The sequence below is a fragment of the Ips typographus genome, linkage group LG3, assembly GCF_016097725.1.
Source record: "Ips typographus isolate SLU linkage group LG3, UJ_Ityp_2.0, whole genome shotgun sequence".
NCBI classification, from domain to species: Eukaryota; Metazoa; Arthropoda; class Insecta; order Coleoptera; family Curculionidae; genus Ips; species Ips typographus.
This window is the reverse complement of record NC_138424.1, coordinates 20,153,206-20,168,495: the sequence shown is the minus strand read 5'-3', so window position 1 is coordinate 20,168,495 and position 15,290 is coordinate 20,153,206. Positions and strand designations below refer to the sequence as shown.

Here is a 15,290-nt window from a genome sequence, read left to right as displayed (position 1 = left end):
AATCACTTCACTTTTCATGCACCCCCCTGTATACCGTAATAGCGACCACCGTGAAACTTCCAGGGATGAGTTTAGCAGTTCTTTACGAAAATTTTTGCTCGGTAACTTTCACCGTTCTTGAGTTATTTAGCAAAAACTGGTTTGATGCAACAAATTTTCAAATCAGTTGAAATTGTGGTTTAAAATTTGAGCACCCTGTAACTCAGTTATTTTTGGGAGTTCAGAGTGGTTCAACCACTTAAAAGAACCGTTTTGAGCTTCTCTTTCCAGTGGTATAAAGTAAAAAATTCTATCTAGAAAACTGCGTACAGGGTGACAAAAATAGTGAACCACTACACTTTCCTTGCACACCCTGTATACTGGAAGCAAAAATGGTCCTGCAAACTTACGGTGTTAGATTAAGGAGTTGATTAGGAACATTTTTGGTCCCTAGCAATTTTTTTATAACTATTAGTGTTTTCGAGTTTTTTAGGAAAAACTGGTTTGGTACAACAAATATTTAAATCAGTTAAAATTGTGGTCAGGAACAAAATCGCTGGTAAAACCCACTTAGAGTAAGAAAATGATTGTTTTAAGCACATTTTTTAAATCCTCATTAAATTTTCCTATCCAATAACATGAAAAACACTACAAAATTTGGTACAGTCAGGGAGAAAAGCGGTGTCAAAGTTTGAACTGTCAGAAACACAGTTTGAAAGGACAGTCAAGAACAAAATCGCCTGTAAAACCCCCCTGGAGTAAGAAAATTACTGTTTTAAGTACATTTTTTAAATCCTCATTAAATTTCCTATCCAATAACATGAAAAACACTACAAAATTTGGTACAGTCAGGGAAAAAAGCGGTGTCAAAGTTTGAACTGTCAGAAACACAGTTTGAAAGGACAGTCAAGAACAAAATTGTCTGTAAAACCCCCTTGGAGTAAGAAAATTACTGTTTTAAGCACATTTTTAGAATCCTCATTAAATTTCCTATCCAATAACATGAAAAACACTACAAAATTTGGTACAGTCAGGGAGAAAAGCGGTGTCAAAGTTTGAACTGTCAAAAACACAGTTTGAAAGGACAATCAAGAACAAAATCGCCTGTAAAACCCCCTTGGAGTAAGAAAATTACTGTTTTAAGTACATTTTTTAAATCCTCATTAAATTTCCTATCCAATAACATGAAAAACACTACAAAATTTGGTACAGTCAGAGAAAAAAGCGATGTCAAAGTTTGAACTGTCAGAAACACAGTTTGAAAGGACCGTCAGGAACAAAATCGCCTGTAAAACCCCCTTGGAGTATGAAAATTACTGTTTTAAGTACATTTTTTAAATCCTCATTAAATTTCCTATCTAAAAACATGAAAAACACTACAAAATTTGGTACAGTCAGGGAGAAAAGCGGTGTCAAAGTTTGAACTGTCAGAAACACAGTTTGAAAGGACAGTCAAGAACAAAATCGCCTGTAAAACCCCCTTGGAGTAAGAAAATGACTGTTTTAAGTACATTTTTTAAATCCTCATTAAATTTCCTATCTAAAAACATGAAAAACACTACAAAATTTGGTACAGTCAGGGAGAAAAGCGGTGTCAAAGTTTGAACTGTCAGAAACACAGTTTGAAAGGACAGTCAAGAACAAAATCGCCTGTAAAACCCCCTTGGAGTAAGAAAATGACTGTTTTAAGTACATTTTTTAAATCCTCATTAAATTTCCTATCTAAAAACATGAAAAACACTACAAAATTTGGTACAGTCAGGGAGAAAAGCGGTGTCAAAGTTTGAACTGTCAGAAACACAGTTTGAAAGGACAGTCAAGAACAAAATCGCCTGTAAAACCCCCTTGGAGTAAGAAAATGACTGTTTTAAGTACATTTTTTAAATCCTCATTAACATTCCTATCCAATAACATGAAAAACACTACAAAATTTGGTACAGGCAGGGAGAAAAGCGGTGTCAAAGTTTGAACTGTCAGAAACACAGTTTGAAAGGACAGTCAAGAACAAAATTGCCTGTAAAACCCACTGAGAGTAAGAAAATGACTGTTTTAAGTCCATTTTTGAAATCTGCACTAAATTTCCTATCCAATAACGTAAAAAAAAACACTAAAAGATTTGGGACAGTCAGGGAGAAAAGCTATTTCAAAGTTTGAACTCCTCTAGCCAAATGGACCCATTCTCATGATACAAACAATACCATGATGGTTCTAAAAACAAGCCCCACGGTTTTCAAATTAATTGCAACACAGGCACAGACTCAAGAATAAAATAAGTAAAGAAAGGATTAAGCTATTGGAATGAAATTATTAAAAAACCCAAACAAAAGTATTAAAAATTACTGAGAAAAGTATTAAAATAAAGCAAAATCAAATTTGATAGTTATCACATAACTTTGGCAGCATCGGAGTTGTCCAAAGTTTTCCCAGGGCGCATGTGACGTCACGATGACGCCGTTTGGCACGCCCAAAATTTAACCAACTGTCAAACTACGTCATCGTGACGTCACAGTAGAATGTCACTATGTTGTCTCTTCACTGAAATGATTTTACATAGCAAAAATTTTTTTTTTATCAAATTTCAGTTTTACATGTCTATTTTCAACATTTGGCGGCAATGTAACATATTTTTTTACCAACACCAAAAAGAAACAAAAATGTACAAACCTACCCTTGGCCATCTGTGTTTGGCTCCCCTCCCTAAGCAAATTAGATGTGACGTCACGATGACGTAGTTTGACAGTTGGTTAAATTTTGGGTGTGTCAAATTGGGTCATCGTGACGTCACATCTAATTTGCTTGGACCTTGGTCCATAGGGAGCCAAAACACAGATGGCCAAGGGTAGGTTTTTACATTTTTGTTTCTTTTTGGTCTTGATCAAAAACAATGTTACATTGTTGCCAAATGTTCAAAATAGACACGTGAAACTGAAATTTGCTAAAAAAAATGTTTTTGGTATGTAAAATCATTTCTTAGAAGACACAATTTACATAGTGACATTCTACTTTTGATACAAATAGCAAAATTCACATAATTACCATGAATGAAGTAATTATTACATAACAGACTTTATTGGGACATCATTTTCTTTTTCTCCGAGTTTTTCTCATTTCAAATTAACTTACCCATTGAACTCCAATTATTAAAAAAAAAACTGATTCCCAGTGCCACTGCAGTTACACCAAAGGAATATTCACATAATTTCAACACAACCATTGCAAAAAGTGCTTCATTTGTCAAAATTTGAACTTTCAAAAATTGCAATTTACCAGTAAAATTTTTCTGGTATGTAAAGTAAAATATCTACTTTCCCGGTAATTTACTATAAACTAGTCTAGTATACGTACCTTTACTAAAAGTTGACTTTGTAAAACATGAAAGCATTCAAAGTGGTCGATGAAAATCTTAGGAAAATACGTCATCCAGACGGCAAGCTCGTTGACGCATTGAATTTTCAGCGTGTCAAAACTCGAATGAGTTATTGTACTACAAAGATTCGTTAATTTTTCAAACTGTAACAACAGGAGAGAGTGCATTACCTGAACTTATCAAAAGCAGTATACAGTTGAATAATTATATTATCAATTAGCGCTGCATCGGTCATTTTTTCTTCTCTTTTTATGTGACAGATTGCTGTCAACATTTTGGCAACTGCAAAAATTCCGTTAGAGCACAATTATCATTCAAAAAAAATGTGTGGATAACTTACTAAAAACATGCGCAGTGTATAGTAAAGGTATGGAGATGCGCGTCTCTTTAACGCAGTGTATCAGTAGATTTAGAAACGCCTGAAACTGAGGTTTTTCCAAAAAACCTTGACGATTTCCCAATATTAACATCTTCCTAATGAAATTAATTATGGCGAATCTGTATGTCTTTGCCATTTTTGTTTGGTCTTTAAACAGGAACATGGTAGATTTCTGTAAAGCGAAACTGTATACCTTTTGGTAGGTTACAGATGGTTTTGGATCTACACTATCCATGGAATTATAATATGCTAGTCGGTAATTATTGGAAAAAATCGATACAGCTGAATTTTTGGACATTTTATATCTCCGAAATGCCTCAGCCGAATTTAAAAAACAAAAAAGGTTTTGAAATGTCGTTTCTTCTAGAATTATTCATTTTGTCTCAAAAGTGATTTCTTCACAAGTACTCTTCTCAGTTCTTTCAAGGTAAAGAAAAATGTGCTGCAAATTTCTTGACTTTCTTTCTTGAGATAATTTTAGAACTTCCTTTCTTATGTAATTCTAGGGAATTTGTTGATATCTTGGGACATTGTTTTTTTCAATTTTTGGTCTACAAAAAGAATTACGAAGTGTTATTTTCGAAAAAGACGCAATTTTTTATTGGAAACGTCTACCACAGAAATGCTTTTATATTAATCAACAGCTTATGCCCCTAGTTTTTTAAATTACAATTGTCAAAATAACTGTCATAAAGCTCAGAAACAGGTCTGACTTCGAAAACTGTGTTAAACTGTAATTCTTGCAAATTCTAGGCAAATTTTGACAGTTTTGACATTAGTGAGGGATATCACGTTGTTTTTGAAGGATAAATTTAACTAGGCACTCACGTGACCACTGTCATATTTCTCAGAAACACGTTTTTTTGTCTCGAACATTGCCAGAAAACTTTTCTAAATCCTGATTTTTGCAACCCAATTAAAGTAAGAAAATAACAAGTAACAAAATTTGGTAGGCACTGAGAAAATCAGTGTCAAAATTTGAAATGCCAGAAATCCAGTTTGGAAGAAAATCATCTGTAAAACCCACTTGGAGAGAGAAAATTACTGTTTTAAGCAGATTTTTGGAATCCCCATTAAATTTCCTATCCAATAACCTGAAAACGGACTACAAGATTTGGTACAGTCAGAGAGAAAAACGGTGTCAAAGTTTGAACTGTCAGAAACACAGTTTGAAAAGACAGTCAGGGAAAAAATCAACTGTGAAACCCACTTGGAGTGTGAAAGTTACTGTTTTAAGCACATTTTTGGAATCCTCATTAAATTTCCTATCCAATAACATGAAAAAACACTACAAAATTTAGTACAGTCAGTGAGAAAAGCGGTGCCAAAATTTGAACTGCCAGAAACACAGTTTGAAAGAACAGTCAAGAACAAAATCACCTGTAAGACCCACTTGAAAGAAGAAAATGACTGTTTGAAAGACATTTTTGGAATCCTCATTAAATTTTCTATTCAATAACATGAAAAAATACTACAAAACTTAGTACAGTCAGTGAGAAAAGCGGTGTCAAAGTTTGAACTGTCAGAAACCCAGTTTGAAAGGATAGTCAGGGACAAAATCGACTGTAAAACCTACTTGGAGTAAAAAAATTTCTGTTTTAAGAACAGTTTTGGAATCCTCATTAAATTTTCTATCCAATAACCTAAAAAAACACTACAAAATTTGATATAGTCAGGGAGAAAAGCGGTGTCAAAGTTTAAACTGCCAGAAACACAGTTTGTAAGGAGAGTCAGACACAAAATTGGCTGTAAAACCCAGTTAGAGTGAGAAAATGATTGTTTTAAACCCATTTTTGAAATCCTCATTAAATTTCCTATCCAATAACCTAAAAAAACCCTACAAAATTTGGTACAGCCAGGGAGAAAAGCGGTGTCAAAGTTTGAACTGCTAGAAACGCAGTTTGTAAGGAGAGTCAGACACAAAGTTGCCTGTAAAACCCAGTTAGAGTGAGAAAATTATTGTTTTAAACCCATTTTTGAAATCCTCATTAAATTTCCTATCCAATAACTTAAAAAAACACTACAAAATTTGGTACAGTCAGGAAGAAAAGCGGTGTCAAAGTTTGAACTGCCAGAAACACAGTTTGTAAGGAGAGTCAGACACAAAATTGGCTGTAAAACCCAGTTAGAGTGAGAAAATGACTGTTTTACACCCATTTTTGAAATCCTCATTAAATGTCCTATCCAATAACTTAAAAAAACACTACAAAGTTTGGTACAGTCAGTGAGAAAAGCGAGTTTGAACTGCCAGAAACGCAGTTTGAAAGGACAGTCAGGGACAAAATCGACTGTAAGACCCACTGGAGTGAGAAAGTTACCGTTTTAAGCACATTTTTGGAATCCTTATTAAATTTCCTATCCAATAACCTAAAAAAACACTACAAAATTTGGTACAGTCAGGACAGAAAAGCAACGTCAAAGTTTTAACTGCCAGAAACGCAGTTTGAAAGGACAGTCAGAGACAAAATCAACTGTAAAACCCACTTGTAGTGAGAAAGTTACTGTTTTAAGCACATTTTTGAAATCCTTATTAAATTTCCTATCCAATAACCTAAAAAAACACTACAAAATTTGGTACAGTCAGGGAGAAAAGCGGTGTCAAAGTTTGAATTGCCAGAAACGCAGTTTGAAAGGACAGTCAGAGACAAAATCAACTGTAAAACCCACTTGTAGTGAGAAAGTTACTGTTTTAAGCACATTTTTGAAATCCTTATTAAATTTCCTATCCAATAACCTAAAAAAACACTAGAAAATATGGTACAGTCAGGGATAAAAGCGGTGTCAAAATTTGAACTACCAGAAACACAGTGTGAAAGGAGAGTCAAGGACAAAATCCAAAATAGACAAAAAGGAAGTATTTCTTTTTGGTTATTTTTTTTCGAAGAGTTGGTGTTTCTCTCTGGCTTTTCAAATGTCAAACTATTATACAGTGTGTCCAAGATAAGGATATAAAGCCGGTTAAATTAGGAGAAAGTTGCGTAATTACGAAAGGCAATATATTATATACAGTATGTTATTGAAAAAGTTTCGATTTTTGAAGATAATTAGAAAAAAATAATAATTTTTTCATTTAATTTGAACTGTTTTCAAATCCATTTTTTATATAAATAATCTATTTTTTAACAAATAATCAAAGCAAATATTTCATTATTTCACGGACAAGCAAATATTTGCTTCGCGAAATGCCTGCTTAAGAACACTTTCTTGTTCACTGTCAATTCATTACTTAAAAATGACAATGTTTAACTAGAAAATGTTTTAAGACTCAAGATTTGTTGTCATTTTATAATTCCACGGATAGAATAATTCCAAACGGTGCTTACAAAGTTCTCTTCGATGATACGCGTCTTTCTGGCTCGTCCAAGCAATTTTTCATAGTTTACAGGGTACGCGAAGTCTGATTTAATGTTAAAATTGAGGAATCCAGCACAGTCAAATAGAAATTTAACTAATATGTAAGCGCCATGAGCTGGAGGAATTTTAAGGCTGAACTGAACGTAGCAGTTGGCCACTTCCTACAACAACGCCACATAACGGAACGTGATTAAAAGCAAAACGAATAGCTTACTTCAGTGTTTTTCGGTTGGTGAAAAATTTTATAGTACAGACCGGTTTCGTCTACCGGCTTGTACCATGTCCACGGTCGGCCTTTACGTGACACTTTGCAAGTGTCAAAAAACGAGTCCAAATCCATTTCCGCTTCATCTGAAAAATAATTATGTCACAACCTGTTACGTACGAAATAGAGTTTTCGTCCGTAACTCGTTTGATTTGTGTTTTTAATGTCCATGGGCCTAGTTACAGTAGTAGACCGATTCCGATCGCTTAAATCCTCCATTTGCACTTTGTGCACATTTTGTTGTAAATGTGGGTGCGTGACCTGATAAGTTATCAGGTGCTGTAGTCACGTGATTAGTTTCGATTTTTGTCGGGGAAGCGTCGATTTGTGGTCGTGTTTCTTTGTGTCAGGTGCCATGTGGCCTATTTGATCACCCCACTTTGTGATATCGGGCCCCACGTTGGGCGCCAATTTGTTATGATAAAACCTCACATTAATGAGATTTCAACATTTTTAAATTGGCGACCAACGTGAAGGGCCTTTTCGATTTTTAGTGTGTTCATTTATAGCTAATTATGAACTCATGCAATTAATCCACGACCTTGAGCAATCTAATTTAAAAATGTTGAAATCTCATTAACGTGAGGTTTCATCATAACAAATTAGATTGCTCAAGGTCGTGGATTAATTGCATTATGTTATGATGAAACCTCACGTTAATGAGATTTCAACATTTTTAAATTGGCGCCCAACGTGGGGCCCGATATCACAAAGTGGGGTGATCAAATAGGCCACATGGCACCTGACACAAAGAAACACGACCACAAACCGACGCTTCCCCGACAAAAATCGAAACTAATCACGTGACTACGGCACCTGATAACTTATCAGGCCACGCACCCACATTTACGACAAAATGTGCACAAAGTGCAAATGGAGGATTTAAGCGATCGGAATCGGTCTACTAGTGTAACTAGGCCCATGGACATTAAAAACACAAACCAAACGAGTTACGGACGAAAACTCTATTGCGTACGTAACACCCAAAGAATAAACACTTGACAAACCAAAGAATACATATTTAACAAGAAGGGACAGTCGGCATAATTCCTTTTTTTAATGTTGGAGTGATGTTTTTGACTGATCTCGGTTTGTCTTTGGTAGGAAACATGTTGCCAATTTTCAGAGTCAAATATAAATTATATACTTCTTTCGAGTCAAAGAATTTTAAGTTTCCCTTTTAAACATTGGAAGGTATCAATAACTTTAAACTGATGTGTTAAAACCAATATTTGACGCGACCTGAGATGTGGCAACGTTCTTCAACAACCGGAATGACCAACCAATGAAACTCCTGATATTCAACGATCAAAGCTGATATCAGTCGATTGTCTCTTTAACTTTCGTAGGAAGAGTCCATCTCCCTCTTTAAGTCGCTTTCTCTTTTCAACTGTCTCTTCTTGTTAAATAAGGTTATTCTTTGTCAAAACTATACAATAGTAGATTATTTAACGATTAAATAGCTAGAAAATATAGTATACTTTGTTCGTAGCTACTCTGTGGATTACAATTGATTACAAGAAGTGAAAGATGGAAGATTATCCTCTTCGATGATAATCTAAATCTAAAGATAACGATTTTCTTCTTCTTCTTCCACTTGTACAAGGCATTCCGCCTGTAGTTCACTGATTTTTCCCCTGTGAGTTGGACTGCCAGCTGTCTCTCCATCTTTTTGATGGTCTTCTTCCTGTTGGTAAGTTATCCCTGACGATTCGTGGTAATCTTCACCACATCACTGATGTCAGTTTGTCTTCGTTTCTTTTTTAATCCAGAAGGATGTTGCCTGTTATTGGGCGTATTGTTTTCATCTCTGTTTTCCTGCGCATTCTTTATTGGGTTTTTGATGTATCGGCTCTTTCTCTGCTCCGTGGCCTTACGCAAGTTTTATAGATTCGTGAATGCTTATCTGTTTGTTTTGCCACATGCTTTTTAGATGGCCGGAAACTGATGCAGTTTTATTCATGTTTCGTAAAACTTAATATGCGTTTTGACTTTGACATTAGTTTAGGACTTACAACAGTAACGTCACAGTCAAAACGTGACTTGAACTAATCAATGATTAGCGCCCGACAAACGTTACGGTGCAAACGGGGGAGTCAACTGAATATTAGTAAATTATTGTAAGGGTTAAGTGGGGTTACAAAGAATGTGATAATTAAGAAGAAACATAGGTAAACATAGCAGGAAGGAGCAAAAGCGACTAAAACGGAAGACAAAAGTGGTTGTTGCATATGGCGGCCGTAAATTTCCAATTAGCACTGTCAGAGGTTATTAGTTGACTTGGCTGTAAATCTGAACATATTATTATTTAAACAAATTGTATTTTACTGATAGTTGTCCAAATAACTGTAATACATCTCAGAAACACTCCTTGTTTCAAAAACTGTGTTAAACTGTAATTCTAGCAATATCTAGGCAAATTTAGACAGTTTAGACATTAATGACAGATATCACGTAATTTTTGGAGGATAACATAGCTAGGCAGTCACGTGACAACTAACGTAACTGCCATAAATCTCAGAAGCACGTTTTGTATCGAACACTGCAAGAAAACTTTTCTAAACCCTGATTTTTGCACCTTTTGAGCGCAATTGTCAGTCCGGGACAAAAATGCTTGTCAAACCCACTTGGAGTGAGAAAATGACTGTTTTAAGAACATTTTTGGAATCCTCATTAAATTTCCTATCAAATAACCTGAAAAAGCACTATAAAATTTGGTAGAGTCAGTGAGAAAAGCGGTGTCAAAATTTAAACTGCGAAAAACACAGTTTGAAAGGACAGTCAAGGACACAATCCTCTGTAAAACCCACTCAGAGAGGGAAAATAACTGTTTTAAGTACATTTTTGAAATCCTCATTAAATTTCCTATCAAATAACCTGAAAAAGCGCTACAAAATTTGGTAGAGTCAGTAAGAAAAGCGGTGTCAAAGTTCGAACTGCCAGAAACACAATTTGAAAGGACAGTCAAGGACAAAATCGCTTGTAAAACCCACTTGGAGTGAGAAAATGACTGTTTTAAGTACATTTTTGAAATTATCATTAAATTTCCTACCCAATAACCTAAAAAAACACTACAAAATTTGGTACAGTCAGTAAAAAAAGCTGTGTCAAAGTTTGAACTGCCAGAAACACAATTTGAAAGGACAGTCAAGGACAAAATCGCTTGTAAAACCCACTTGAAGTGAGAAAATGACTGTTTTAAGTACATTTTTGAAATTATTATTAAATTTCCCATCCAATAACCTAAAAAACCACGACAAAATTTGGTACAGTCAGTGAGAAAAACAGTGTCTAAGTTCGAACTGCCAGAAACACAGTTTAAAAGGACAGTCAAGGACAAAATTACTTGGAAAACCCACTTAGAATGAGAAAATGACTGTTTTAAGTACATTTTTGAACTTATAATTAAATTTCCTACCCAATAACCTGAAAAAACACTACAAATTTTGGTAGTCAGTAAGAAAAGCGATGTCAAAGTTTGAACTACCAGAAACACAATTTGAAAGGACAGTCAAGGACAAAATCGCTTGTAAAACCCACTTGGAGTGAGAAAATGACTGTTTTAAGTACATTTTTGAAATTATCATTAAATTTCCTATCCAATAACACGGAAAAACACTACAAAATTTGGTACAGTCAGTAAAAAAAGCGGTGCCAAAATTTGAACTGCCAGAAAGACAATTTTCAAGGACAAAATCGCTTGTAAAACCCACTTGGAGTGAGAAAATGACTGTTTTAAGAACATTTTTGGAATCCTCATTAAATTTCCTACCCAATAACCTGAAAAAACACTACAAATTTTGGTACAGTCAGTAAGAAAAGCGGTGTCAAAGTTTGAACTGCCAGAAACACAATTTGAAAGGACAGTCAAGGACAAAATCGCTTGTAAAACCCACTTGGAGTGAGAAAATGACTGTTTTAAGAACATTTTTGGATTCCTCATTAAATTTCCTATCCACTAACCTGAAAAAACACTACAAATTTTGGTACAGTCAGTAAGAAAAGCGATGTCAAAGTTTGAACTACCAGAAACACAATTTGAAAGGACAGTCAAGGACAAAATCGCTTGTAAAACCCACTTGGAGTGAGAAAATGACTGTTTTAAGTACATTTTTGAAATTCTCATTAAATTTCCCATCCAATAACCTAAAAAACCACGACAAAATTTGGTACAGTCAGTGAGAAAAACAGTGTCAAAGTTTGAACTGTCAGAAACACAGTTTCAAAGGACAAAATCACCTGTAAAACCCACTTGGAGGGAGAAAATTACTATTTAATAACCTGAAAAAACCCTACAAATTTTGGTACAGTCAAAATTTGAACTGCCAGAAAGGCAGTTTGAAATCTAATCTATAATCAATTTCAAAAAATCCTTTCCTACATCACTCCGACATTTACAAAATGGTAGAATGTACACTGCCATGGATAATAAAGCGATGGTTTGGTTTCAAAACAGTTGACCAGGCATATACCATTCAATTCTACATAAAATAAGTTTAGAATATCCTGAATATTGTGTCGTTTCATTAAACAAAAATTGAAAGACGCCTTTTAACTATTTTTCAGTTTTGTTCAAGCTTTTTGTATATGGAATAGTCGAAAAAACAGTTTTTACAGCACTTTCTGACAGTTAGGGCCGATTGCACCGACATATTGGAGGGAATTCTAGGCTAAGTTTACCGGTCACAGTCAAATCACAACTTAGGTAGGTTAGGGTGCCCTTAAATACATCAGTGCAACCCGTCATTAATCACTTTGTGTTCAAAGGTTTAGGTTTTTCAGGAAACTCAGAAAGTTTCCAGACTTTATGTCCTCTCTGTATACACACAAACAGTCTGATTCTGGAAAATTGACCAACACCTGACAATGGCAAATTCTACGAATTAGAATACATCGTATTTCTGACACTGAGTACTACACCATCAAATGAAATTCAGAACATTTAAAGGCAATTCCGTAAAATACATTATCTGTGGATAATAAGTTAATCGTTAATTATACTTTATAATACAATGAATGTTATAAAAAAAATAACACAATTTAGGTTAAAAATTAAATTGAATTACACTTGATATACTTTCTGAATTGCAATTAACAATTTCTGAATTATGTGTGTAGTACTATTTGCCAACCTGACAACTGACATTTGACATTAATCACGAAAGAGAGAGAATGCGAGAACACTGAGAAAAACAGACTATACCTTCACTATCTACATCCATATTCGAGACAGTTTCCATGAGTTCATCCTGAGTGGATAAGGTTGATGTAGAATTATGATCAATGCTCTCCTGACTTTCGTCGGAATCTTGCGAACTGTTTATTGGAGAAAGCCCAGCTGCAGCTGGTTGCGATAGTTTTGGTGTACTAGCAGCTTGGGGATGCATCGCATCCGAGTTATCCTGAAGATTCCGTAATGATTCCTCCATGACTGAAAACAAAGTGAAACGATTCAAAAAATGCTAGAAATTTGTTCTGGTGCAACTTTAAGGCATGTTAGAACACCCTGTATATGTTTAGTCATGTGACGAACATTCTGAGTTTTTAACGATCGCTGAAATCCCAAAAATGGCGGAGTTACAACATTTTAACAGTTACAAAATTAACGGATTTTCTTTTTGTTTTTTGAACACCCTGTATGTGTTCAATCATGCTACGGTTAGCACGAGGTGAAAGAGCAGTTCAAGACGATTATTTTGAGCTTTTTACAGTCGCGGAAACACCAAAAATAAGGGAGATACAAAGTTTTCAAAACTTTGAAGCAAGAGACCATAAATGAATCAATGTTAGGTTAAGTTTTGCAATTGTTGTTAATTATTATTATTAAAAAAAAATATTTTTCAATTAAACAGTAACTTAGATAATAAATATTATTCTGAATAGCATATTAAAGTAACAAACATAACCGCATCTGAAAAACGAACTTCACTGGAATTGTGCCCACCCTGTATCCTCATTGCAGTCATATTATTTGGGACACCCTGTACAGGTAATTTTTGTGATACCAATTAACACATTTGGTCACAAGAAGTCAATTAGGATTTCTTATAAAGTGATCATGTGACCAACTGTCATATACGCTCCGCCATAGAATGACGCAGTTGAGTAGATTTTGTGCGGCTGGTGTATCGGTATCTTTGTCTAACAAATGTTGTTGAAACAGTTCGGTAGTACACTAGTTACTACCAAAAGAAAATTGAATTAAAAAATCGTAAAAATAACAAATAAGGTTAGAATAGTTAGACTGAGGGAGTTGATAAATCGTATTATTACTTGGAATTTTAGGGTGTGCAGCGAAAAAACAAAAAAAACCCAATGCAACTGCCATTTTCTTTATTGCTTTAAGGCCCGTACCACAACCATAAACAATAATTGTAAATTTCGCCCAAATAACATCGTTAAAAGTGCCTGTATTCAAACAAGCATCATTTGTTTACTACAAAAACACAATAAATAAGTAAATAACTGATTTTTTAACAAAAATTCACATTGTTGATAACAATACAAACTGCAAATATACAAAACTGAACGGTTTTACTTTGGAATACGTTTAAATGTTCACTTACCTGTCTAAAGTCTAAAGTAATGTAGTTAAACGAATAGGAGTTCAAGCAGGCTTTAAAATCACAAAAATACAACGGAACTATCGATTTTCAACGATTTTTCTTTGCAATTCCGGTATTTTTTACTGTAAAGTGATGCAAACAAAAACAGAAGTCAAACGAACTACGAACTAGTACGAACTGAAAAAATGGCGCAAAATGCCAAAAAAAAAAGTAGTGCCATCTATCGCCGCTTGCGTAAAGCTTCGATGTTGACACTGCAGGGCACTGTAAGCTGTTTAGTAGGTTTTGCCGTAGACATGTAAATACTTGGATAGGCTATGTTATTAAATAGTTTGGTCACATTCTTATTAGATATCCTTATCCCATATTGAATGTTTAATAGGAAATATCTCATATAAAATTAGAAAAAAACTTTTTAGAGTAAAAAAAATGTCGAGATGATGTAGCAGAATTGACAAATTTTATCGGTTACTAACTAGGGTTGCCGAACAAAAATAAATTATAAATTTATTCCTTCTGGACAACACATTCCCGGCATAAAAGCCTTAATCTTTCGGTAGCGTGACATTTCTACGATACATGGTATACAGGGTGATCAAAAGGCAATTTCAAGGGCTACAAATTGGTATATTGAACCACCCTGTAACCGTCAAAATAACAGAGTTCAGTAAAAACGGTCAAAATCAAACAACTCGGTTTTAACAGTTAATAACTCACTTATTTGACGTTTTAGGTAAAAACGCTATACAGGGTGGTCAAAAGAAAATTTCAATGCCTACAAATTGGTATATCGAACCACCCTATAATTATTGACAATACAATGGAGTAGTTTACAGGGCGGTTCAATGAATTTATAACATCCTTGTAACTTGTTTAATTTTTATTTTATAAAAAAAGTACCTACCAAATATGAATCTTGTAGATATTTGCGTCTATTTTATTCCTAGATAATCTATCAGTATACAGGGTGTCCCAAATTTGAGCAACAAACCAAATTTATAATTTTTTATTCGATTTTTGGAATCTACGTCAAATTCTAGACCTACTTGATGTAAAATGTTTGTATCGATATTCAATTGTTGTCAGCCTTACTTTGACCACCCTCCTCGAAAGCAGAAATTCCCAATTTGAGCGAAATTTTGGTGCACTTTTCCAGAAAATCGTCCATAACTCGCTTATTTAAAACACCCTGTATAAAAACCCTCTTATAACAAAAGAAAGCTAATGAACGGGGCTATCACGTGACGTTGAGCGGGCACTGCTAAGTTGCCCCGTTTAGTCGCTAGAGGGCGTCAAAGTTGACTCTCGTTTTTTGCAGCTTTTGCTCAATATCTCAGGAACGTTTCAGGTTAGAGGTCTGAAGTTGTTACCACAAATGCA

The 15,290-nt window shown here is 34.6% G+C and overlaps 1 protein-coding gene across 1 annotated transcript in view; it reads right to left on the bottom strand.

Annotated features, from left to right (window-relative positions):
* Nucleotides 1-14,075, bottom strand: part of LOC145726904 (cohesin subunit SA-1-like) — a 40,682-nt gene extending 26,607 nt beyond the window's left edge. The window contains exons 1-7 of the mRNA XM_081976187.1: nt 13,911-14,075; nt 12,548-12,775; nt 7,294-7,430; nt 7,049-7,240; nt 3,687-3,897; nt 3,517-3,628; nt 3,325-3,463 (exon numbers count right to left, since the gene is read on the bottom strand). Of these exons, the coding sequence (XP_081832313.1) occupies nt 3,325-3,463; nt 3,517-3,628; nt 3,687-3,897; nt 7,049-7,240; nt 7,294-7,430; nt 12,548-12,773 (1,017 nt within the window). The 5' untranslated portion in view covers nt 12,774-12,775; nt 13,911-14,075. The remainder of the gene's footprint in view (nt 1-3,324; nt 3,464-3,516; nt 3,629-3,686; nt 3,898-7,048; nt 7,241-7,293; nt 7,431-12,547; nt 12,776-13,910) is intronic.
* Between the last annotated feature and the right edge of the window lie 1,215 nt (nt 14,076-15,290).